This window comes from Astyanax mexicanus, chromosome 6, assembly GCF_023375975.1.
Source record: "Astyanax mexicanus isolate ESR-SI-001 chromosome 6, AstMex3_surface, whole genome shotgun sequence".
In the NCBI taxonomy this organism is placed as follows: domain Eukaryota; kingdom Metazoa; phylum Chordata; class Actinopteri; order Characiformes; family Acestrorhamphidae; genus Astyanax; species Astyanax mexicanus.
In genome coordinates this window covers 26,973,901-27,000,113 of record NC_064413.1, presented here as the reverse complement: position 1 = coordinate 27,000,113, position 26,213 = coordinate 26,973,901, and the positions used below count along the sequence as shown (strand labels likewise).

The following is a 26,213-nucleotide window of genomic DNA, read 5'->3' as shown; positions in this document are numbered from 1 at the left end:
CAGTAGGTTAAAATTCCTAGATTCCACTATTACCAATGACCTCAGCTGGACCTTGCTCATCTCTTCCACATTTACCAAGACCTTTCTCTTCAGATCACTGAGGAAGGTGCACTACAGAGTGTATCCTCACAGACAGTCCATATATCATCCTGGCATGGGAGCTGCCCAGCAGTCCATGCTCCAGTGCATGCTCTCTTGGTTTCTCTGAGGAAGGGCTCCTCATGCACTTCCACCTGTGAAGTAGACAACAATTAACCAAGGTTACCAAATAAAAGTATTTTATCAAGATTAAGCAGGAAGCAAAAACATTTATTTATTAGGGCATTCCATGTAATATCTTAATATGTATTCAAAAAATAAAAAAATTACAACAATCTATGACATAACAATTGGTATTTTCCCCATTCGCTGAAATAACCTCAATTAGATGAGTCCCTGACATTGACTAAAAGAAAGGTTTTTCCACTTTTCCATGCAGAATTCTTTCAGCTATGTGATGTTTCAGCATAAGCACAATCTGATTTCATATTGGCTTTTATGATGGAGAGCTTTCATGATATATTAACTTCGAACATGTCTGTCCAAGGCATGTAGATGCTGTACTTTACATTAGCTGTGTGAAATTTCTCCTGCAGGTCCCATGATGATACAGTATTTTAGGATTATTAAGAACATCTTTACACATCTTGTGGTCTGTTCTTGAGCTGAAATTGTTAGAAAGATATTAACTGGCCATGTTGGCGAGAGTTTCATTTGTAAAGTATTGTGCAGACAGAGATATGACTCTAATTTCTAATTGTTCTAATTGTATTTTTTTAATGTGGTTTTTAAGCTGAATCTTGAAAATATATGCCTATACAAAATAAATCATGACATTGCTATGGGAATAGAAGATTAACATCACATTTGACTTTAAACTGTTGCATTTAAACCATTCATATGTGTTTTATAGTTTTTATAGTTTTATAGGATAGATTCTCTGACTGAGCCCAAGCCCAAGTTATGGCATGATAATTACAATATAGCAAAGTAGCAAATCAGAATGTGATCGTAAAAAAAAAATATCACACAGCACTGGCACAATCACTGCGCATCTCAGAATTTTTCTAACGACACGTGGGTGCGGACGTGGCCGACAGGCGAAACAATAGAAACAGAAATCAGTACAGTCATCTTGCATATGTGCCAGAAGGGAGCATAAACACATATTTGTCGTGTGGAATCTGATGGTATAAACCAGCTTTGACTAGTATAAACACTTTTCTTAAATAATAGACCTATGCTTCCTCTGTTTCAATGTGCATTAACATAATTCTGAACATATTTCGCTCATTTAACATCTCAGAATTGCAGTTAAAAAGCTCAGGTTTAATGGTCTACCCACTAATAAATGTCAGGCAGTTGGGTCGGGCTCGGACAAAACATGCACAGGCTTGGGTAGGGTTGGACTGGATGTTTTGGGTCCAATCCAAGCTCTAGGTTGTTTGCACCTCACCACAAGCTTCAGAAACACTTTCTGCAGAGTTTGTTCTGAGAACAAACAAGCTGTAATCAGTCTGCTTTAAGTTTCTAGTCTGCCTGAGTTTCTTTATTTCCGTATCTATATGGCAGTCGTCATATCCCACTCAAAGACTATCCATAATTCTTTTGAGAAAATGCACAAAATATACAGTATATGAAATGAGTGTAGAGTACAGAAAGAAGGCTTCAACCATATTAATCTGTGTAATGTTTATCACTGAGAATAAATAAGACTTAACAATACCTTCAAAATGGCTTTTTAGTGATGTCAACAGTCTTTGGTGACGTCAACATTAACAGTTACTCTAAAAATATATATTCTTCTTAGCTTTCTCTTTCTCTTCCATGTTCTCACTCGACTTGTAAAGTGTCCTTGGATTCAAAGATATTGCCATATAAATTAAACTTATCATTATTAATTAGAAATTGCATTGTAAAATACTACAATTCAGTTGTGATGCTCTTGTTTATCAGAGGCTTAAAATTAAGCAGAAAGTCAGGCCAGCTGCTGTGTGGAGGTCGGTGGAAGATTGGGCAGCCAACTTAAATTGGGCTATTCATCTTGGCTGTGTGGGTGCTAACAGATTGCCCCTGTGCTCCACTGTCTCTCCATCATTAAGACACCCCCTCTTCCGAGGAGGTCAAGGCATCTTGTCGTTTAATTCTGCTGCCTTCCTGTCAGGCTGAGAACAGGCGTGCGCTCCCAGTAAAATTACAGCGCTTGCTCATGCACTTCACGTCTACGACTTAACCTTCCCTTCCCTTCCAGTAGAAAAACAAGGCTGTAAGTATTCATCAAATTCAAATGTCTTCCAAAGCTGCACTGCATTCCTGTTCAGAGCAAGTGAATAAAGTTTAAAAAACACAGAGAACTGGTTGACCTTTTGCTTCTGGTAATCATTTTGTGTGAAGGTGAACAGACTGCTCCACTTGCCTCTGGGCTAAACAGAGAATTGTCTGATCTCCTTCTCCGAGTGTGCCTCTTATTTCACCCGTCAGCTGTCTTCTCGGGCATCTGTCTGCATCACTGACACTTGATGAGCTTCTTAAAGAACAAAAAATCAAAAGGATTCAGCACACAAGCTACCATACGTTCGTCAGATTTGATGTGAAAGGGGTATTTGATGCTGAAATGGCTGTTTAGTTGATGTGTGCAGCGGCACAATGCTGAATTGGGCTATAATGATGCTTTACAGTTGTTCTCAGTTGCTAAAACATGTTTACAAACACTGGGCTTAACTTTTACTTCGTTAGAACGTATGTAGCATAAAATAGGTGAAAATGTGCGATGTACAAAAATGTTATAATTTCCTTTACAGAATTTCTCATGCAGTTAAACAGTTAACACAGGTCCCAGAGAATAACACAAAACAAAATCAGATAAAGTAGTAAGCGAAGTGATATATATATATAAAATTTGGCTAATAAATGTTTCCCAAATTTTGCTGAAAGTTTCAGTTGTTTGGGTTGTCCAGTATGTTTGGCACATGCTTCTGTTTGGGATCCATATCCCACGAGACATCATGTTCCTTTACTAGCACATAGTCTCTGGTTACTGGTTTACCATCATTTGTAACAATAGGGCCATAATTTTAACAGCCGGCCCTATCTTACACCCACCTTTTTTGAATTCAAATGTATCTATGCAGATGGGCGTGGTGGTCTCGAAATCAGGTGTGTTCTGTTAAATTTCTGCCGAATTGATATCTTGGCAAGGGAAAACACAGGTGCATCACTGACTGAAAACAATCTAGACAGGCGTCAACCATCAGATGTTTATTGCTAACTGGCAGTGAATTGTCAACAAGCGCATCCCCAAGGCATTTACACCCCTGATTTTTATGCACACATGGACACACATCAGTGCACAAACCCATAGTGTGTCTTTTTTAAGCTAAAGAAACTTTTACATTAACAATAAACATAATGAATAAGTGTGAACAAGCAAGTGAGATTCCTCTGCTGAGAAGCATTGAAAACGTCCAGGTAGCCGCGCCCCTGAAATAGCAACACGCCGAAGTCAGAGAGCATCTTGCTCTTTAAGGGAATGGCAAGTGAAATGCTGATTGGTTTATTGCACATTACACCCAAAACACACCATGATTAATTAAGAGAATTAAAACATGTCTTTTGCATATTGTGAGCCATGCAAAGCATACTTTTTCTGATGCTACACTGACACGCCCTAAATCAAACTGCTATAGATGGCTATAGGTCACTAAAATAGGGCCCTAGGTCTTCTTCAAATGTCTTCAAAACACTAACATTTTTCAGCACATATACACTTTATTTGTTTAGTTCATTATAGGACTTTTTTTTTTATTTTTAAGACCTCAGTTTTTTAATCTACACCGTTGTTCAGTGTCAAACCAAAGAATGCAAAGTGTAAATTTTTATAAAGTTACATAATTCCATTAATCAATTTATGAAACAAAAATATATTAAAATAGTATGCTTACTGTCAACAATTCCATTGAAAAAATAGAAACGTGGAGTAAAAGGCATACTGCTAAAAGACTTGATTTTTCAGCCTTTTCCAAAAACAAAACCCCTTTAATGTTTGTCTATGTCTGCAACAGTAATTACATTATCAACCTACTGTACAATACATGGACATGATCTGAATCATTTTTGCTGGCCTCGACAATACCCATTATGTTTCTTATGTTTTACTTATTTAGAAAAATATAAATATTCTTAATGACTTTTTTTATTGTGTTACTAAGGTGTATTCAATTAATTATTATTTTATATGTTTATTATATCATTGGCATAATTAGGTCTTAAAATAAATAATGTTTATCACATTGTTTTCTGAGACAAAATTGTGATAGGCGAATTTGTTTTGAAATATTTTGGACGAAAGACAAAACTAACAGATGTTATGCTGTTATATTGTGCTTTGGCACATTCTTGAACTATTTACAGTAGTATGCAGTATAATATAGCTTAAATAAACAACACTAAAGTGTGAATAGGTTTATATCGCATCTGTTATTTAGTGGGTTTCTTTAGTTGTAGTTTAATGACTGAACATTTTTTCAATCACTGATAAATCAATATTGATAATTGTTATATGGCTTGGTGTGTATTTGATGATTGTGTGAGGGTTAGAGCATTTAGGAAAATGTGTTATTTTGGCCCATACTCTTAGAACTGTATGTTAATTGTTTAAGCAATAGAATTCATTCAATCAATAGACATAATTGCTCAAGAAATGGAGAAAGACTGTTAAGTTGGACAGCTTGAAAACACAACATACACATGAAGGGAAAGGACACTGCACAAATGATTGGAGAATATTTCCAGAAGGGTGTACTGCATGGCGCAGTTCCTTTCATTTAGCATCTTAGGCTGTGTGACATGTATAAAATGCTGACCTGGCTCTGCTGACCCTGCTTTTGAAATCAAGATGGCAGGAGGATCTCAGTGGCTTTAAAGAGGGTTCATTATTGGGTGCACGGGTGACAGGAGCTGCTCTGAGAGACACACACAGAGACTGCTTAACAGGCTGTGTGGTCTGTAGGGAATAGGGTTAAAAACTGTGGTCAGGTATCATGACTGGAATGCGATCTATAAATCTGTTACTTTAGAGAGCTATTCTGACTGATCACCTCAATTTTGTGATGAAACATTTCTACCTGGGAGTGAAAATGCCCCCATTCACAGGAGATGAGGGGTCACAGAATGGTTTGAGAAGTATAAAAATGATGTAAATCATGCAGTGTGGCCTTCGTAGTCACTAGAAATCAATCACGTTGAACACCTAGAGGAGAGACATGTTGGATAGCACTGTGTAAAAAATTCCACTGCGAAACAGGCAATAGAGCAGGTGTTACATACTGCTTTTGTTTATCTTCTTATTTCTTTTTATTTTGATTAATATAATATTTTAACTGATTAAAATAACTGATATAAATTATTGTTACCACATATAGCAACTTATTTTAGATTGAATGCCTTCAACCTTGTCTTTTTTTACAGTGTAATCTAAGACACTTTCTTTTAGATTTCTTTTAATTCGCTCTCTGCCTGCAGCAAATCATTATTTATAATTTAAAAAATACCAGTTCAGACTGTCCGGACCTCCCAAGGAGCCAGCTTCAGTTCACCTTGAGCCTGCCTGCTGTTAAATTGCTGAGTTTGTGCCCTCGGGCAGAGTGCCACTGCGTGCAGACCTTGCCTCCGGACATGGCATTTCTGCAGATTCACTGCTACACACACGTGCAGGACACTGACTACACTAATGAGACACCGGGGAATCAGAGCCAGGAGTGATGCCTGTCAGACTGAGTGTGTGTGTATGTTGGTGAGAGAGAGAGAGAAAGAGAGAGAGAGAGAGAGAGGGATACAGAAGGAAGAGTAAAAGAAAAGAATGAGAGAGAGGAAGAAAACAGAAAGCAAAAAGAGTGAGGCACATGCATTGAGGGTGTGTGTGAGTTGGGGAGTACAGAAAAAGACAGGGTGGGAGTGTGTTACAGAGAGAGAGAGAGAGAGCATGTTAGAGAGAAAAATAGAAAAAGAGAGCTGGGCACAGACAGTGGTAGAGAAAAAGAGAAAATAGAATGCACAGCAAAAAAGAGAAAGAAAAAGAGAGAGGTGGAAAAGATGCTAAAAGAGATAGGCAGAGGGTTTGAGAGAATGGTGGAGTGCAAAATAGAGATAGAAAGAGAGAGCAAGAGGCAGAGATGGTGTTTGAAACTAGTAGAGTGTGCAATAGAGTGTAAGAGAGAGAGAGAGACAAAGAGTGAGGTAGGTGATGTTATATACAGCTCTGGAAAAGAGACCACTTCAGTTCCTAAATCAGTTTCTGTGATTTTGTTATCTATAGGTATATGTGTAAGTAAAATGAACATTGTTGTTCTATTTTATAAACTACAGACGACATGTCTCCCAAATTCCAAATAAAAAAATATTGTCATTTAGAGCATTTATTTGCAGAAAATGGGAAAGGGCTGAAATAACAAAAAAAGATGCAGAGCTTTCAGACCTCAAATAATGCAAAGAAAACAGTATTTGGTGGAATTTTAATCACAGTTTTCATGCATCTTGGCATGTTCTCCTCCACCAGCCTTACACACTGCTTTTGGTTAACTTTTTCACTCCTGATGCAGAAAATCAAGCTGTTTAGCTTGGTTTAATGGCTTGTGATCATCCATCTTCCTCTTGATTATATTCCAGAGTTTTTCAGTTTGGTAAAATCAAAGAAACTCATCACTTTTAAGTGTCCTCTTATTTCTTTCCAGAGCTGTAGAGTGGAAAAGAAAGAGTGCAAAAGAAGAGAAAAGAGCCACACAAGAGAGTGTGTGATACAGAGAGAGAAAATTAGTAAAAAAAAAAAAAGTTAAACTGTCAATCATGCTTTAATGTAAAAGGTCAGTGGAGGGTAAAATGTCAGCAGTAATGTTGGGAAGGGCCCTCGATAACTTTACACCCACTCAAAACTCTAAATTTATCATAGCATCATAAAACGCAAAATCCATTTGTCTTCACCTAATCCTTGAAAGACAGCGGTCCATAGCAGAGATAGATCCTGACCACAGCCTGGCCATAGAACAGGCAGGTATAAACAGCCCAGAGGTGTATGTGTTGTCACTGTGAGGGTGGTAAGAATGAGACAGAGCTGCAGTTCCTCCTTCACTGCCCAAAATACAGAAGAAATCGAGAAACAATTATCTAAGTAAAGCCAAACAGTGCCTCTCACTGCCAAGTATGTGGCAATATGCCACCACCAGAAGTACAGTATGTAAAAGTCATCACACCACCCCAAAAAGTGACCCGTTTTACCTAATCTTTATTCACTAATTTGGGTCACTAATTTGGGTCAAATGACACATTACATTAGCCTAAAAATAAAAAAATGCAAAAATGTAATGCTATATTCAATTTAAAAGAGCAGCAAAAAGCAGGTTCTTCATTGCATCATAAAAGATCAGATCCACCGTGATCCTGGCCTGTATCAACCTTTTAAAGCGCAAGCAAACGTCACATGACCTGAGTCAGAGACGTTATTAATGAGGAGACCAGCCACTGAATGCAGTATAAAATGGAGTCTTCGTAACACCAATCATGGTTTCTGTTCAAAAATAAAAACCTGCCCTTCAACAAAAGGAGCCAATTGAACTTGATGGTTGTGCTGAGATCAGGGAGGTCAGGGTCAGAGTGCTGGTGGGGAAGCCCCCCATCATTGTGGAGATCTGTGCAGGCTCAGTAACCATCAGTAGCAATAACAAGGCAAAACAATTCATTTATCTCATCTAAATGTATCAGTGATTTAAAATAGGTTTCTGAAACAGTAATTCTTAGTTTCCTGCGGAGCCCCTAAGGTGACATGTAAAAAGAAAAAAAAAGTGTGATCACGCTTTATTAAGGTGTGGAAACGAGATCTTAAGGCGTGGGAACAAGATAATTAAGGCACAGCCACTGCTTATTAAAGCATGTGAATGAGTTAATTAAATCATTGCCATTATGGCGTGGCAAAAATGTCCTTTTGTTTCACAGCTAACAAAGCAAGCAGCTCTCAGGAGTTGTACACAACATGACTGCCTAAAGAAGGTAAACAGGTCTGCATACTGTCTGCGTCTGAGCCAATCAGCTTTTAGTATGGGAATTAAGTGTCTTTTACTTAGAATTAAACCATGTCTCGCTGCAAAACACTCCAAATATCACCATCTCCATTTTCTTACAAAAATATTATAGCTTTGATGTAATATTCATGAGCATTAATTTACAGAAAAGCAAGATTTCTTATTCTCCAGCTAGATTTAATTAACTCGTTCCCATGCCTTAATAAGTCATGGCCACGCCTTAAGGAGCTTGTTCCCACCACGCTTTTTTTTTTTTTTTTTTTTTTTTTTTTACATGATGTCACCTTAGGGGCTCCGTATTTTCCGGCATTCTCTCCCCATTGAAACTGATGGAAGGCTGGTTTTGCATGACTGTAAGTAACTGTCTGGTCAAGTTGCCATGATGGCCGCCAAGTGAACTGACTTGCCTATAAGGACTTTGCCCAGGACCTAGTCCAGTTTTTCATTACTGCTAAAATAAAAATTGCCAATATGGAATTCCCCACCAAAAACAAAACAGGTAAAGATTGAGGTTAAAACCTCAAAAAGTGTTGTTGATAGAGAGCGATTGAGAGAGAGCGTGAGAGTGAGTGGGAAAGAGTGGGACAGATTTCAGTGAGTGTGAGAGAGAGACATGGAAAAGAGTCAGAGAGGGGGAGAGAAATATATGAGCTGACAGATGATAATGACGATGACGACGATGATACATTAAGCAGAGGCTACAAAAGCAGATGTTCTCACAGCTTCCTAAACGAGTCATATTTGAGCTAAGGAAGGCTGTGGTGTAGAGTATGAGAGTGAGGGAGTGTGTGGTGGCAGCAGATAGAGGAGAGTGTTTATAAACCCTGGAGCAGAGCGGCAGGGCTGAAGTGGGGCTGAAAGTGTTTATAACGTGCAGAAAGTTGTCAGGGGTGATATTATCCTAGATACAGTTCTGCACACCGCTCCCAAATTAGAAAATGATGCAAGACCTGACTGTTCTAATGCCTGAAAGTGATTAGAGGAAAATCTCATCTCCCTCTCCTTCTCCGGGCTGATCCTCCTGCCTGAGAGACTGTATTGGTGGTAATAATGGTATCAGATACTCAAGCGGCCTAGGAAAACTAGAGGTGCATTGTGCTCCTGTACCTTAGGGAATACGTGTGGAGGAAGGAGGTATACAGTTTCTGTCAGTGTCAGCTTTACAGCAGCATAATGTAGGCTATCTCACCGGATGATTCTCACACTTGGTGTTGAGCCAAAGCAATCCTGGACACAGCCTATTAAACATGTAGCAGTTCGATGGACAAACATGATAAAACAGTGATAAAAATGAGTTTTTTTTTCTAAGCAATCTGGGCAGTTTTAGACCTTTAAATAACTAAAACTGTTCCCAAAATACACTCTGTTCTGTATATACGTGTATGCCATTTGTCCATCAAGAGTGACTTATATTGAATCATGTTACACAAGTAGGCACCATGCCCATGTTTTCAGTAGAGGGGTTTAACAGCAGAAACTGTATGAAAAAATTATTTTTGGAGAGAAGGCAGACTCTCCAAAGTTTTTAAATTTGTGATCCTATGTTGCTGATCAGTTGTGTAGCGTGAAACCCCCAATCACTAAAACAAATGTGTTTAAGTTAGAGCCTAACTCCATCTGTTCCCTGCGGTCCAGAGGCCATTCTGTGTGGAAAATATATAGAATAATTGTGAACGTGTATGCTTAAATATACGTCAACTGCAAAAATTCAGATAACAATAAGTCTTGCGTAGTGTAAAGAGTACACTGATCTGACGACACTGAAAGTTTTAAAGTGTGAACCTGTGTCACAGACACCAGCCGAGACAGACGTGCAGATAAATATAGTGAAGTTTATTAGCAAAATGGTAAAACTTACCAGAGTTTAATGGGACAGGCATGGTAAATAGAACAGCAATAAACAATGTACCAGAGAAAGCAGGCTAGAGGACATAAACAGGAGAAAAGAATAATAAAAGAATAAAAGAATACAAAGTACAAAAGAAACGCTGGACAGAATACTCAGAACTCAGCAACGGGGAACAGAAACAGAGGGGTATTCATACAAGGGGAAACAGGGAATGGCAATAGGAACAGTCACGTGATCCGGAGGGTAAAGCGCAGATGCATACTGGGAAATGTAGTCTTTAGGGCGAGAGCTAGAGTCCAGGACAGGCAGACAGTCAGCGACAACCTGGCACAACCAGAGATGCATTTGACTTCTAAGTGTAAATCGTAAAAACGATCCTGATTCAATCCCTAAAAGGACCAGGTGAATCCAGAGTCAGAGATGCCATTATCCTCATTAAAAATCAACTGAGCATTAAAATGATTTTAAATTGCTACATAAGGCACTGTTTTTTTGTCTATGTGTTTTTGGACTAACACTGTAGGTCCATTAGCACAGCGTTAAGCTATAAATGCTATTTTGGTGCGGTAAGATATGACATTTCTCTGTGAGCAGACTCTTACAGGGCAGACATTGTGTAACGAGGTCCAAAAGAAACAGAAAACAGGAGGCAGAGGCCTGACCAGGCAATCTATTGCAGACATTAAGTTTGGCTCTGGGGTGTCATTTGTCACAGCCACATGTGTTGTCTGTGAAAGAGCACTAGGAGAGCACAGCTAACTGCGTTACATGCTGGAACCAAATTGCCAGCCTCCCCGCTGCCCACCAGTCAGCATCTCCCATGCCAGGCGGCAAGACCATGATGGAGTAGAAGCCACAGGCAAATGGCATTCTCCCCTGAACGAGGCTCAAACTGAAGCGGTTAAAGAGAACTTATGAGAATGTGTTGGAAAAGACAATTTTTTTTCCCAACAGTTAATTCTTCGTTTGACTCATTAATGCTCTTGCTGATGCAAAAATGATGTGTGAAAGTTTTGACAGATGTGAACATCGGAAGGCAGATGTTCTTGTGTGAAATGTTTCCGTGGTTTATTTTCTAATGAGTGAAGGTGTGTAAAAGTGGATTATTTGTAATTAAATACATACTAAATTCTGTATTTGCAGTTCAGAGAGCTGCTAATTCTTCTTTTTTCTGTTTCATTACATTGTGGGTGACAGTACCTGGATGACACCTTCGCTGTTTCTCAGTTGCTGTATATATGAAAGTTTATCATTTACTTCTAAGAGTAAACAATTTCAGTATATTTTTCTCCTTTACCTGTGCTCTTCTAGGAATGCTTTACTCTAAAACACTGATGGCTCAGTCATTCTTTGGGTTTATACAGTATACCCCTTTTGCAGACACTTTGCATTGGGCATTGTGATATTAGGCTCATCATGTGCGAGGAGATCCATATTATTATTATTAGTAGTACTTTTTGGAGATTACACAAGTTGCATTAGTTATTGACAGTATCACATTAGTAGCAATACTTCAGTATGAGTTTTGTAATGTAATTTGAGTATGGAGGGGAAGTGGGCTTTCACTGTTTTCTAAATAGCTGGGTTGTTATTTAAAGCTGCTTTGCTTTTTCCTCATGTCTTACCTGATTTAACTGATTTATTAAAAATACCAGATTTATCTCACAACCCCCAAAGACAAAAAGTATCTTATTTATCAACTTTTCAGGGGTATATTTCTAAAAATATTAGATATAAAATAATCATAATCAGCATGTAAAGGGATTGTGGCATTGAAAGAAAAAAAAAAGTACAGGATCATTTTGTCCTTTTTTCAAGGATACAGCATGTCTGAGAAAGTGAACAAGGTGGGTGGTGTACACAAGTACACACTCTCTCAGGGATGAAGGATTGATTTAAATGGAATGTCGTTGACTTTCAAAAGTACATTCAGCTAAAAATAAAGTGATTGAGTGACTAAACTTGCACTAGGAAAAGGGCCCTTAAATGTAATGATGCCAAAACACCTCAGCTCAAGTGCTCCGAAAAAGATCCACAGGCCATTAACTTTTTAAAATGTTCACCCAGAAAACCTTTAAGACAGGCTGATGCAGCAATGGAACTCTTGAGCCACAATAAGTTTTACCCAAAATAAACTGTTTTCACAGAAAAATGCCACAGGAGCTACAATTACTGTAAATGTTAACTACCGTATTAAAAGAAGTAGGACTTTTTAGACTAGGGTCTCTGTTCTTCCTTAATATCTTATCTTTACTAAAAGCTTTTATTTTTTAAATTTTTATTATAATCAAATCAACCATAACCTTAATACAGAAGTGTTTTAACAATATAAATTTAAACCAGCAACACTTTCATTTAGTGAATAAAAAAATGTTTTATATTATAAGTATTATATATTTGGTTTAATGTTTGAAAGAACAATAATGACCTGCCATTATTTCCTCACAGTTAAAGAGTCTGTTACAGCTCTTATCTGACTGAAGCTATTATACACACTTATAAGGATAAAGAAAGGTGATACAGAAAGGGTTTATTAGGTGATGCCATAATAAACTGCTACTTTTTCAAAAAGATAACAACCCCAAACACAATTTTAGAAGGACATGAAACTATACTGAAATGCAAACTGTGTACATACTACTCTAAGTTACATCCAAGGGTCATTTCTAGAATGTTGTTCCATAAAAAGATATAATGAAATATTTACAGACATATTTTTGCTGGATAGTGAGGAGTTTCTTGTATTGGGAGTTTTCTTGACATATATATATATATATATATATATATATATATATATATAGACTGTATAAAAGAAGTATAAAGAAGTAGTAAGTATACCACTTTTTTATGCAAAAAAGGGAGATAAAACCTATTTTTCCATTTCAACAAGATAAATACCACCAATGCTATAAAAAATTGCCAGCTGTCAGAATTGTACCTGATGCACTGCCTCATAACTCATCACATCAAGGCCAATTCTGCTGCAAGAAGGTGAAATAAGAGTTAAGTGCTTGTACTCAGACGCACTTGGCAGAGTTTGCAAAGAAATCTCTGAAAGACGGCGCTTGGACAGGAACACACAGCAAGGTCGGCTACACATTCAAGGCATCATTAAACATGATTTATTAAATCAAACAGAAAAGAACATTTTTGTGTAGTAATTCATGAAAAACAGCAGATTTTCCACAAAGGCATTTTTTTTTAGAACCGAAGATTTAGAGTCTGGTCCTGAGCATTCGGAACTGCTTCCAAATCCCGCTTCATCTTCGCAAATAGGCCACCTACGGACAAAGATAAAATATAAATATTAATACATTTTTACTTTCCATGCATAAAGCAGAAGACTTCCAGTCAAAAGTTTTAGTGTAGGAATACTTTAACTCTTAACTCAAGTCTACAGTATTTCTCCATTCTGTCATGATGGTGTGCTCTGGAGATCATAGATTGCATAGTTGGCATTTTTCCTCTCTCATTTCTTTCTCCCTGTTTATTACAACACCTAGAATAGCTCAATGAGTCTCTGGACATGGAGAGTAGTTTATTTGATTTCTTAATATAGACAAGCCACACATAGAACACATAAAAAATGCAGGTGGTCTGAGTTTAGTTTGACTGTAGCTCTCAGTTCAAGTGACGTGTTCACATACAGTATGCCAAAAATTCATATGAATGGGGAATGAGTAATTAGCATTCCAAACTGCAAAGAAAATTAGAATAATATTTTAAACAAATAATAATTAAAAAAGAAATAAATACAATAACCCAAGCCCAATCTAATATGGATCACTTGCAGTCCTGTATTCCCAGTTCTTCTAATCTGGATCTTGAATTCAGTTTCCACTCCTGCATTTTGTTTTCACAATCAAAGTTTACAGGGAACAGTTAATGTAACTGGTTGGCCATACAGTGTTACACCTAGCAAGAATTACAAAGTTCACAAAGTTTAGGACAAGGAAATTTGAAGACCTCCGCTACAGGTTGTCACATTTTTCATTCTTTATTGAGGCCTTTGGCGAGGACTGCTATACAGTGGACTCAGCAGCGCAAGCATCATGGCTGACAAGACGCGTATCAAAAATCATCTTATTTCTTGAATAATAATAATTCAGAGGTAAATGCCATATAATTCCCATTCATAATAATAAAAAAGAGACAAATGTCCATTAGTTTGCAGATTTGGAATTCACTAACATAAACTGAGATGCTATAGGTGTAATCTACCCATTTTATGCACAATCACTTTCAAGGTTTGTGGACGGTGGAGCAGGTGAATTCAATAGTTTCATTGTGCCCCCAAGTCTATGTTACCCTCTGACTCTCTCCTTTAGTTAGCCTGTTATAGTCAGACCTGCTGGAAAATACACTTTTGAGGGCTTCACATTCTCTAGAGGAGAACTTAGTAGTTTCATATTCACATGGTGGAGGACCACATGGCTTAGGGCACCATTTAGGACCAGGGGCAGTGATCACTTGAACCACTTGACCACTTGAAATGGTCAAAATGGCAAAAGATGTAAAGAAAGACATTCCTGTGAATTACTTTAGCATAAACTGCACATGTGTTTACTTTAAAAAGATGTTGTCCCAATTGAACTAGTGTGAGCAATTATGCTGACAAATGCACAAGAACTAAGGCCACCTTTCAGCATTAAAATTCATACGCAAGCAAAAATATATAAATAAAACATTAAAAGGTCCCGGAACTCCCCATCTGCCACGAGGAGCGTTTGCCAAGCAGATGGGAACAACATTAACCAAGGTAAACTCATGCAGAGTCCACTCCATATGATGGATGAGGCGTAACCTGAGCTCAAGGATCTAACTGGGGAGTGAGTTACTCAAGGCCTATTACTTTTTACGAGGACAATAATCCATGCACATAACACAGCCACATTAGCAATCCAAAGAAGAGATAAAGACAGCAGATGTAAGCCTTATTTTAAAAGCCCTGAAGGACTATAATTAAACATACAAAGCTGGTGTGGAGAGTTTTGACACCTGGTAGTTAAAAGTAATGGGACTGTAGAATCACTTTAATAAATATATCAAATTTACAAGAAATATTTTTTCCCTCCAAATAGCAGAAAGCTTTAGAGTAAGCTAACAGAGCTTTGTTTTTTTGTTTTTTGATTTTTTTTTTAGCGTTGATTATAGTAGTGTCCTGGCGGTGGTGAGTGGTAAGATCTTGAGAGTCTTGGAATATTGAAGGCTGCCAACCGGCCTGGTCTTTTGATGGTGCTGGTATTTCCTTATCTGCCCACTCCAAACTTGGCAAGGTGACCAAAGGAATAATTTTCCTCTTGATGAGAGAAGCTGAAAGGCTGATGCACCACAGGAGAGAAAGTCACCTGCTAAGAGGAACGGAACTCTTGGTGACGTACAAAATTATTTGGTTCAAGCACAAGCAGTGACTTTGCAGAAGAGATGCACTAGAATGAAAAAGAGCTAACTTTGTACTGAATCTTTGTACTGAACCCATTTTGCTTTGTAGCCAAGTTAGCTGCTTCCAGTAGAAAGCTTCCTTGGCAGAATTGCTGTTGTTCTTTTTTTATTTGCGTGGCAAGTTTCCTGCTCACAGTTTTTGCAATTCATGTGTTGATAAATGATAAGTGCGTTTATTGATGGAAGAAAAGCGATTTTCTGCTGTAAATACTTTTCATTCCATTAGTCAAGGACCTCTCAGGCAGGGTATTGCTTGCAAATACTAAGTACAAAGTGTTCTTGTTGAAGAAGAACTTGAGCTTCCACTCAAACACGCAGATTCGCTCCCTCTCTCTCTCTCTCTCTCTCGCTCTCTCGCTCTCTCTCTCTGTCTGTCTCCCCCTTACACACACATACTCACACACACGCGCACACACAAACACTTCTCTGTTGGCCAGGCTGAGAAGACAGGCGGCTTCGGTACATCACTGCCGCAGTTAAACACTCGCAGCACATGACTCACGTTCACACTGGCCCTCCAGACAGAGCACTCAGCTACATCTCCTGTAACTGAATCTGACCTCAGTCATTGGATTACTCTGGCCCTCTGCCCAACGCCATCCGCAGCACCCGACCCAGACGCAACTGTTAAAATGTGTAAACTCACCAACCGCTCGCTCACCACAACCTCATTTGATACTTTCTCCTTTATCTGGTCTCCCATCTCGACCTCTTCCAGTCTGGCCATCTAAAACTTCCTGTCCTGTTCTTTCTGGGTGGACCGAGTCTAATGAATATAGCTCTATTTAGAAAGGGTTAATTTCACCAGGGCAGGTGGGTTGATGTTGTTATTATTACCAGAGTTTCTCAGTAATTTTATGTTAGCTATTTTTACGGATTTTTCTCTCCTGCGTCAGCATGGCTTTTGGCACCATAAAAATATCTCAGGTTTTATAAAGTTTTTTTTTCCAATTAATAAAACAGAATTTTGTGACTTAGGCAGTTTTCATCACCATTCATAAATATGTGTAGCAAATTTCATTATTACTAATGTGCTAAATTGAAAAGCCACTACGATGTCATTTACAGTGCCAGTCAAAAGTCTGGACACACCTCTGCTACTTTTTGTGTTCTCTGCCTTTTTATGATTTTTATGTTTGTAAATGTTGTAATATTGTAAAATTAACATGGAAGACATTAAAGCTATACAAAAACATATGCAGAATATTTTGTAGACAAAAATGCATAAACAAAATTGAATATTTAATAATATAGATAATTAATAATTATTATAAATGGTTTAATAATAAAGATAAAAATTAATATTGATTAATATTAAAGTACCACGTTTAGCTTTGAGGACAGATTTGCACATTTTCTCAGTGTATTGAAGGAGTTCCTGGAGGTGCTGAACAATAGTTGCTGCTTTTCCTTCATGCTGTGAAGCTCCAGCTCATCCATCTCAAATCACCATCTCAGTTGTTTAGGTTTAGATCAGGGGATTGTGGAGGACAAACACTTTTTTTTTTTTTTTTATAAATACGTAATTCCATATGTGTCCCTTAATTGTTTTTAGATGTTTTTAATATTAATCTACAATGTAGAAAATAAATAAAATAAAGAAATAAAGAAAAATATTGAATGAGAAAGTGTGTACAAACTATTGACCGGTAGTGCATGTTAAAATCTCTCATTGTGTATCAATCTATCAATTATTTGTCCATCATCCTGTAGTAAAAAAAACAGCATAACTCCACCTCAGTTTGGACTTTCTTTTAAAGAAACAGACATATTGATTTAGCCTGTTGATGGCACAAATAAAACTTATTCATGCAAATGAACATTTGCACATTTCTCCAGTTATTTCAGCCCCCATTTTGAATTTTAATGGCCACCAGCACTTACAGCATCACAGCAGGCAGCGCTACAATTATTGCTTTATCTGCCAAAGACGGTGCGCCTCTCTGTGCTAGAGGAAAATAAATGGAAATGTTTTTTTTTTTTTTTTCTTCATAATACATATGGACAAAAACAGCATCTCAGCATCAGCATTATGACTGTTCCCCCCTGCTAAAGCCTGGAGGCCTCCTCATGTGTTTGAGCGCAAAAGAGATTCGGAAAATCCAGAGACAAAGGTTTCTGCCATTAATTAGAAACCTGCCTGGAAGCAGAAGCAGCAGATAGGCTGGTAAACACCTGAACCAGGGGCTTTGTTCCGGATACCTGGCTAATAGGCTAAAATGTGCATTTCTCTCAAAGTAGGTGTAGATCTTCTTCAAAGGGCATGTTAGATCTCAACTAGTGGGAGAGTCTTTAAGTGTCAGGCAATAGAACTTTTCTCTTTGCTATTCAAAAGCACAGTTAAATGAGTTAGTCTGTCTTACTCCACGTAACGGGGATGACAGTTATTCTAGACTTCTACACTAAAGGTTGGCTAATTACTGTCAGCGCTGGTGAAAAGCCAGTAAATTGTACGTTAAACCCAACAAACACTCATTGACTGTAATTAGACTCTGATAAAAATCTCCATGTAGAGGGGACACGGCATTCTGTATTTAATCAAAGCTGAATTAACACAATGGTCTTCAGGGGCTGCAGTTCTGGGACCACATGGAGTTCTGCAAGCATGATTGATTGCTAACAGAATAAGTGTGATAGCAACTGGAAAACATATTTTAGATGCTCACAAAGTTTTGTTCCCCTTGTAAATCAGGGGTGTCAAACTGCGTTCCTTCTGGGCACAGTCCTACTGAGATTAGTGTGTTCCCTCTTTTCACGCTCTTTATTCAGCTCAGGATGGCTCTGCTAACTAGCTGAGGAGTCGAATGAGCCATGTTTAATGAGGCAGAACCCTAAACTCTGCAGAGCTGTGGACCTGAGGGAACCCAGTTCCACTTCTGTTGTAAATTATTTGTAAGAGGTTGTTGGGTTTTATTTTACACCATATTTATTGACACCTGGATGTGATTTAATTAGTCATTAACATTATACACTGCCACTAGATAAACATAGTAATAGCTTGGCAGGCTTTGTACAGCAAAATATTTACCACTTTAACTCCTTAATACTGACATAAAACTACATGACCATTAAAGTTGTGCCTTAACTAGAGTTGGGCGGTATGACTAAAAAAGAAATGTATATCACAGTATTTTTCAAGATTCTGACGGTTTCACAGTATATCATGGTATATTTATTTACTTATTTATTTATTTAGTTGCATGACTGGAGTATATATAATATGAAACACTAAGGCTTTAAATTACTATTGTGTTTACTTTGTCCCACAAAATTACACAATATAGGAAGAAATCAGACTTCATTAGCAGAAAAACAGCTGAGGAATGTTACCAATAGACCTTTAAATGGGGTATGGCAACAACTTTAACACAGCTTACTTTACTACACTAAATATTTAAAATAGTTTCATAAAAACTTGAGTCACTAAATTCACCTGAAATACTCAATTCTTAAGTAGATTTCTAAAAGCTCTACCAAACAAGTTAGACGCAGTTTAATATTAATTTACAATGGTTTTCTGAAGCCATTAGAGGCATTACAGTATTAAAAAATAAACAATTCCCACAATTCAATTATTTCTCCAGTTACCAAATAAATTCAATCCAGTGTGCATTAATGTTATTCTTTAAGCTACAGTATTAATATATTTAAAAGGGCTATAATTACTGCTCTTGAAGGTTATTTCTGTAGTAACCTAGTTTCCAGAATTTAGGGAGTTTTATCTCGTGTTGAATAAAGGATTCTGTACTCAGGGCCGATTGTGGGCTTGTCTGGGGGAAATATTTTGGGTAATTTTTTGCAGTTTGCTGTTGTTTGTTATTTTACTTGGATAAAAACACTCATACAGTGAGGGACAGCAGAAGGAGCTCCTCTGATAAAGTTCTGTTCTAATTTCCATCCAAGCAGGACAGCGCGCGACGCTGCCGCTAAGCTGCAGTCACTGTGTCTGCTTCTTAGACCGGCGCTGTTCTGGCCAGAGCTCCGCAGTGCCTCTAGCTGTATGGCGGTATGTAAAAAAAAAACAAAAAAAACAATACCGGTTAAGGATTCCCCTACGGTATAACAAATAAACAGGTATACTGCCCAGCACTATCTGTAACTAATTTAAAACTCAGAAGAACACCAAAGTGTTCATTCTGTAGTTTAAATTTTGCTCATATTTGGCACTCCGGGTCAAAACTATTTTTTTTTTAAATGAAAGAAATTAATGAGATTTAGAAAAATCCCCTCCATCACATTATGTGGTAAATAGATATGTTCAGAATACTGTGTTTTGTTTTGTTCTGTATACATGATGTATGTGAGCTTTAGCTATCCAGTGATGCTAGTCTTCACCCTCTTTATTATGGTTATTAATAGTGATAGGGCAGTTCATGTGAACCAGTTTTTGAATGTATGAGCAGCTTTCCAACCCCCTTGATCATCAAGAACCAGCTTAAAAATCACTTCAAATCACTCTAAATGCTGGCTGCATATCTCGGCTGTGTATCATGGATCAAACAGCTGGAACAGCCTTCTTATATGTAGCAGCTGAGAAATGCAGTGCATCTAGGACACAGTCTAGTCTAGTCATCAGAATGCAGCTTCAGACCTGCTGGTTTAAGAGTGGTTGGAGTGGTTTAAGAGAAACGATGGCTGTGAGGAAGGTCTAACCTGATAGGAGTTCATGGAGCGCAGAGAGCTGGGCAGTGTGCTGGTGCAGGCGGTCAGGAGCTGCAGAATCTCCTCACACGTGCTCTCAGGAAGAGCCAGTGGGTGAACAGTGATATCCTTCTGCCAGGCATTGACAGCCCTACAGAGAGAGAGAGAGCGCGAGAGAGTGAGCAAGTGAGACACATAAATTCTATTAAACTGACAGGTTGAAACATTACAGTTTTAATCATGTCACAGCAATTTGTCAGCAGGGAACGCTGAACAGAGAACGAGAACGTGACGGAGAGAGAAGCAGCGAGATTGATGTTCTGCCACACGTAATGCCGATGATCTATTCAGGACATTTCAGTGACATTTAGCCATCTGTGTCACACAAAACTCTGCTCTTAAAGCTAGCCTGCTGCTGAGGCTCAGAGAAAACTACAACGCCAGCAAAAAACAAACAACCATCACAGTCCTCTTTCTGCCATTATTTACATACTTCAGGAGTAATAATAGAACAAATGTGCACTGGGTATGGATTCTGCTTCCTGTTCTGACTGTTAAAAACATTTCACTGTCTGACAGGCTTGCACCCAATTATATTTACAGAGATACTGTAATAGCAGCCCACAGTTACTCTAAAAGCTTATTTACGATCAACGCTGGATGGGTTGTTACACATACACACACATACACAAACTGTAATCTGATTACTAAATTATTACTTAATGCAAAAAAATAGGCTCCCTAATAACTACTTACTCTAAAGAACTAAACACATCTTTACTGCTCTGAACACACCGTCAGTTTGGTCAATAACCATATAATGTTTCAATTTTAAAACAAACTTACCATTTTTTTTCTAAATTTACTCTGAATGAACACATTATTACAAATATAAAGGATGTTTGTTTTAAATCCTTTTTAGTATATTTTATACAACATTTTATGTTTTTTTTTTTTACCTTTTAAGATGCATTCTAATAATTTAGACCCATTATATATATATTTAGCTATTTAAACATGTCTATCCACCCTATCATCCCGGGATAAAGATAATAATCATTTTATTTAAAATTAATCATATTGGCTATATACTTGGCTGGGGTAAACTTTAAACTGTCCTTTCTCTCATGGTAAAATATTATTAAAATATTTTAGAACAAAAAAAATAATTTAAAATTTTAAATATTTGCAACTCCAATTCATGTTTTCACAAAATATTGTCCACCCAGTACATAAAAAGTAAAACAAATAGAAAAAAAAAAGTGATTATGTTGGGTAAATATGATTTATGTGTAGTCTTAACTCTTACAAATAATTACAAATTAAATTTTGAGGGCCAAAAGGTATAGTATTCTGATACATTAATAACAAAAACTACAGTGAAATTATTATAATGATAACATCTAAAATGTGTTTCTCCATCAGCTTTATACTGGCATGACTAGATAACTGGATTCTTTGTTTACAGCACTTAAGGTGTTTGCATTGTAGCAGTCATTACCAAGCAGATGCAAATTACACACCAAATTGCGTGTGTGTCTGTGTATCGCTGCATCTTAAATATGGCAACTTAAGTACATTAAAGTAACCTTTCACCTAAGTCAAAGAACAAAGATTTTTTTTTTCTAGAAAATTTTGGAGCAATTATATTGGTCTTGTCATCATCAAATCTTGGCATAATGTAAAGAATAATGACCAGATTCACATTAAAAAATGTCAAATGGAAAAATGTAATAGAAATGGTTTGTGAATAAAAGCAATGAAACTATACATACATAAAATAAATTGTTGCTGGAACAGAGACAGATGAGAAACACCCAACTTAGTTACCTGTAAAATGGTAACGTACCTGTAAAGTAGTTATTAGATTATAGTAAAGTGTTCCTTTGTAATTTGATATCCTTCACCCTTCCTTCAAATTTTTCGGTTATGATTTCTTTTTCGGTTATGATGTCTAGAGCTTCAGGTTTTAGAAATTAAATAAAACAGGCATTAGGGAAAATCACTGAATAGTTAATCCTGAACTAAAATATAATAATGGGGAGTTATACCCCAGATTAGCCACAGTGCCTACGCAAGTTAACATGAAGCTCTATTAATCACACTCCAGTGGATACCATTCATTGTTAGGTCAGTTTTCATAATTAAACTGTCAATCAAAATGTATGTACTGAAACACTAAGATAGTTTTCTCAAGTGCTGCGCTTTAAAGTATATTCATGGTTATAAATATTGTGTAGGACTTGATGACATCATGATTAACCGGTGATGGGAGACACCATAAATAAACAGATTCAGGACAATATTTCGTATCCAGACACCCTCACAGAAATTAAGGAGTTGACTGGTACAATTTGCTATACTGAGACTTGGAGATTGTTCTTAATAGAACAGCTTTTTTACAGACAGACAATCTGAACCTCCACCTCCTCCTAAACCAGCTTTAGTCAGCTTTTGGTGCAGAGGTCACTGCAGAGGCAACAGCACAGATTCTCTTCCACCAGACACATAATGTGACCAGTCAAGAAAAGCAGACCTCCGCAGCGTGAATAATTAGAGTGATTCTGTCTGAGAGGGAGAGAAGCTGTCAGAACAGACTTTCTCTCTGTACAGTAGAAAAAAGAAAAGCTTTAGAATTGACACAAGCTCGAGTCATACTGACCTGCTTGTGTCAGGGAGACAAAAGGAGTACATTGCGCACACCCACGAGCTCTCTATAGACCACTTAAGCATCATCAGACTGCAGGAATCTCCTGCAGTGCCTTTTCTAAAGGGTGAACAAGTATTTCTGGGTAGGTGTTGCAGGTGTAAGTGCAGGCGTAGGAGTCTGCGTGTGATCTTAGAAAACTCTGCAGTGCTCTGAAGCCATGTGCTGCACACACACACACTTATTTAGTCCAGACAGAGTATCTTCATTTCCTAGTAAAATGGGTATTTAGAATAATTGTATGTAAGTATTTTAGTTCAGTAAAGTATTAGTATTTAGTATTTTAGTTCATTTTGATACTGTTTCAATAATAATTAAAATGTATAAAAAACTTGAGACAACATGTATTATTCGTAACTTGTATTATGCATGGCCAAAGTATTGGATCAGGACTTAAGGGCACTAAAATGTGATCTCTAAATAAAACCATAAAAAAACCCTAAAAATGTTGTCATAGTTTAATTTACAGATTGGGCTAAAGAGCAGAAGTGGGGGGTTTAAGAAAACATTGTTTTCTCTTCAATCAGCATCCATTGCTGAGCTGCCCTTGACCAAGACACCAAATCCAAACTGCTACCCAGATGCTGAAGTGTCTGCACACCACCAGATGTTTGGACACCCCTTCTAATAAATGCACTCATCTACTTTAAGCTGCGTTCATTGCTAATACATATTGTCTGTGCAAATTCCCACACAGTTTATCAAGATGAAAATTAAACTATTACCAGCATGCCTATAGTCAGGTGTGGGCTAGAGGGGTATAAAGTCCCCAGCATTGCACTATGGAGCAGTGGAACCATGTTCTTTGTAATGTCCATCACATCACAAAAACAAACAACAAGCTAAAAACATGCACTTTTTTGCAACATTAATATATGGACTGTTAATAAATTAATAATACCTGGACAGAGGTATTCTCTTTTTTAGTTCATGTTTTATACTGTGGGAGACATGACAATTCCTTCTATGACAATACTTCAGCCTTGTGCAAAATGCTAACTTATCTAAATGATCAGAAAGGTAACGGACTTATTGTGAAAGATTAACACATTAGGGCTGTGGATTGGAAAAATGTAGTGATATGGTATAAATATTGTGACACTGGAGTTATAATTCGATATACAGTGGAATGTGAAAACACATTCTCATTAATGTTTGTTCTTTACTTGTGTTATTTACTACACTGTATATTACTATTAAATACTTAAAAACGATAAAGGAACACATGTGCATATAGGCACTAGATAAAAAAAAAAACTGTGGCCTTCACAAAACACCTTGCACACAAACTCAACCCATGAGGTTTGGGAGGAGTTGGAGTGCAGAGTGAAGGAAAAGTAGTTAACAAGAGCTCAGCACCTCTAGAAATCCTTTAACACAGTTAAAGAACCATTCCAGGTTCTACCACATGAAGCCAACTGAGAGAATAAGCCAAGAGTGGGCATCAAACAAAAGGGGATACTTTGTATAATATAATGTATAAAACATATTTTGGCTTGTTTAATTATTTTTTGTTTACTTACATGATTGCATATGTGTTCCTTCATAATTTTGATGTGTTCAATATTAATCCACAATACAAATACAAAAAAAAAGAAAAAGAAGGGGTGTGTCCAAACTTGTACTTGTGACTTGTACTGTTTTGCAATACTGTTAGCAAGGCAATACACTGCTATATTTTTCAGTAAATTGTTTTTTTTTCCAGTAAACACAAACTTATTAATGAAAAAAGTTTTACTTTTATTGATACATCATTGCAACAATATTGTGATAATTAGATATTTTTAGTTTTGTTTACACCCCTACAGTACATAGGGAAAAAAACGCATCCTATTAGGATCGCAATCCTAAAATAAATAATAATATATTCAGATATTCTAATGTAAAGAAGAAGAAGCTGAAAGGGAAAGAAAGGAACAGAAGATTAGATGCAGTGTGAGGAGATTATCAGCTACAGAGGTGGGTGAGCACGAGAGAGGAGGGAATTTATGGCTTACTCCTGGTGCTTGGCCTGAGTGCAAGGGAGGTAAAGGACTTTTACAGCACAAACTGCCGGGCAAGATTGATGCTCATCAAGGTGGTGGTCACTGGCGGAGATGAGACTGTCGCAGCTCCTGACTCTCTCAGAGAATGAAGCAATCAGGGAGTCCGTGTTCAGAAGCCAGAGCTGTTGATTTATGAATAAAAAAAAATTAAGCTATATAAGCCTACATTCAACTGAAGGAATATTGGAATAGTCATTTGTCATTGAATATAGGTGAGCAAAGGACAGGAGAAAAAAGAGCACAGTAAAAACCACTATCAGCAGCAGAGGCAGATGAGATTGGAAATAGTCTCACCATGATCACAGATTTGCCACCTGGAGTCTGGATGGAAAAGCGAAATATGCTTTGAGCAGACGACAGTTCGAAGAGCCTTGAAGCAAGGGATCTCTCTAAGAACTGCTGCCTGGATCACAAAATAAACACAAATAATTACCCATACGTCTGAGCTATTCAATATTTACAATACATTCACAAAGACTTTTTAATATTATCAATATCACAGTAAAAGTAATGCACCACATTATTTAGATTTAAATGTGCATAATGCAGACACACAGATACAGACAACACAGAGACCCTCTGATATAGATGACACACAATGACACACAGAAACACACACACACACAGACACACAGACAGACACACACAATAACACACAGAGAAACACACACAGAGACACAAAGAAAAAAAGAGAGAGAGACAGAGAGACAGACAAAGAGAGAGAGAGAGAGAGAGAGAGAGAGACAAACACACAGAGAGACAGAGAGAGAGACACACACACACAGAGGGAGACACACACACACACACACACACACAGGGAGACACACACACAGAGGGAGACACACACACACACACAGAGGGAGACACACACACACACACAGAGGGAGACACACACACACACACACACAGAGGGAGACACACACACACACACACACACACAGAGGGAGACACACACACACACACACAGAGGGAGACACACACACACACACACAGAGGGAGACACACACACACACACACACAGAGGGAGACACACACACACACACACACAGAGGGAGACACACACACACACACACAGAGGGAGACACACACACACACACACAGAGGGAGGCACACACACACACACACAGAGGGAGGCACACACACACACACACACACAGAGGGAGGCACACACACACAGAGGGAGGCACACACACACAGAGGGAGGCACACACACACAGAGGGAGGCACACACACACAGAGGGAGGCACACACACACAGAGGGAGGCACACACACACAGAGGGAGGCACACACACACAGAGGGAGGCACACACACACAGAGGGAGGCACACACACACAGAGGGAGGCACACACACACAGAGGGAGACACACACACACACAGAGGGAGACACACACACACACAGAGGGAGACACACACACACAC

At 37.9% G+C, this 26,213-nt stretch overlaps 1 protein-coding gene across 1 annotated transcript in view; it reads right to left on the bottom strand.

Moving 5' to 3' along the window:
- Window positions 1–13,056: 13,056 nt before the first annotated feature.
- ube3d (ubiquitin protein ligase E3D) overlaps window positions 13,057–26,213 on the bottom strand; it is a 24,558-nt gene continuing 11,401 nt past the window's right edge. The window contains exons 7-10 of the mRNA XM_007257275.4: window positions 25,087–25,195; window positions 24,745–24,914; window positions 20,053–20,191; window positions 13,057–13,238 (exon numbers count right to left, since the gene is read on the bottom strand). Of these exons, the coding sequence (XP_007257337.3) occupies window positions 13,218–13,238; window positions 20,053–20,191; window positions 24,745–24,914; window positions 25,087–25,195 (439 nt within the window). The 3' untranslated portion in view covers window positions 13,057–13,217. The remainder of the gene's footprint in view (window positions 13,239–20,052; window positions 20,192–24,744; window positions 24,915–25,086; window positions 25,196–26,213) is intronic.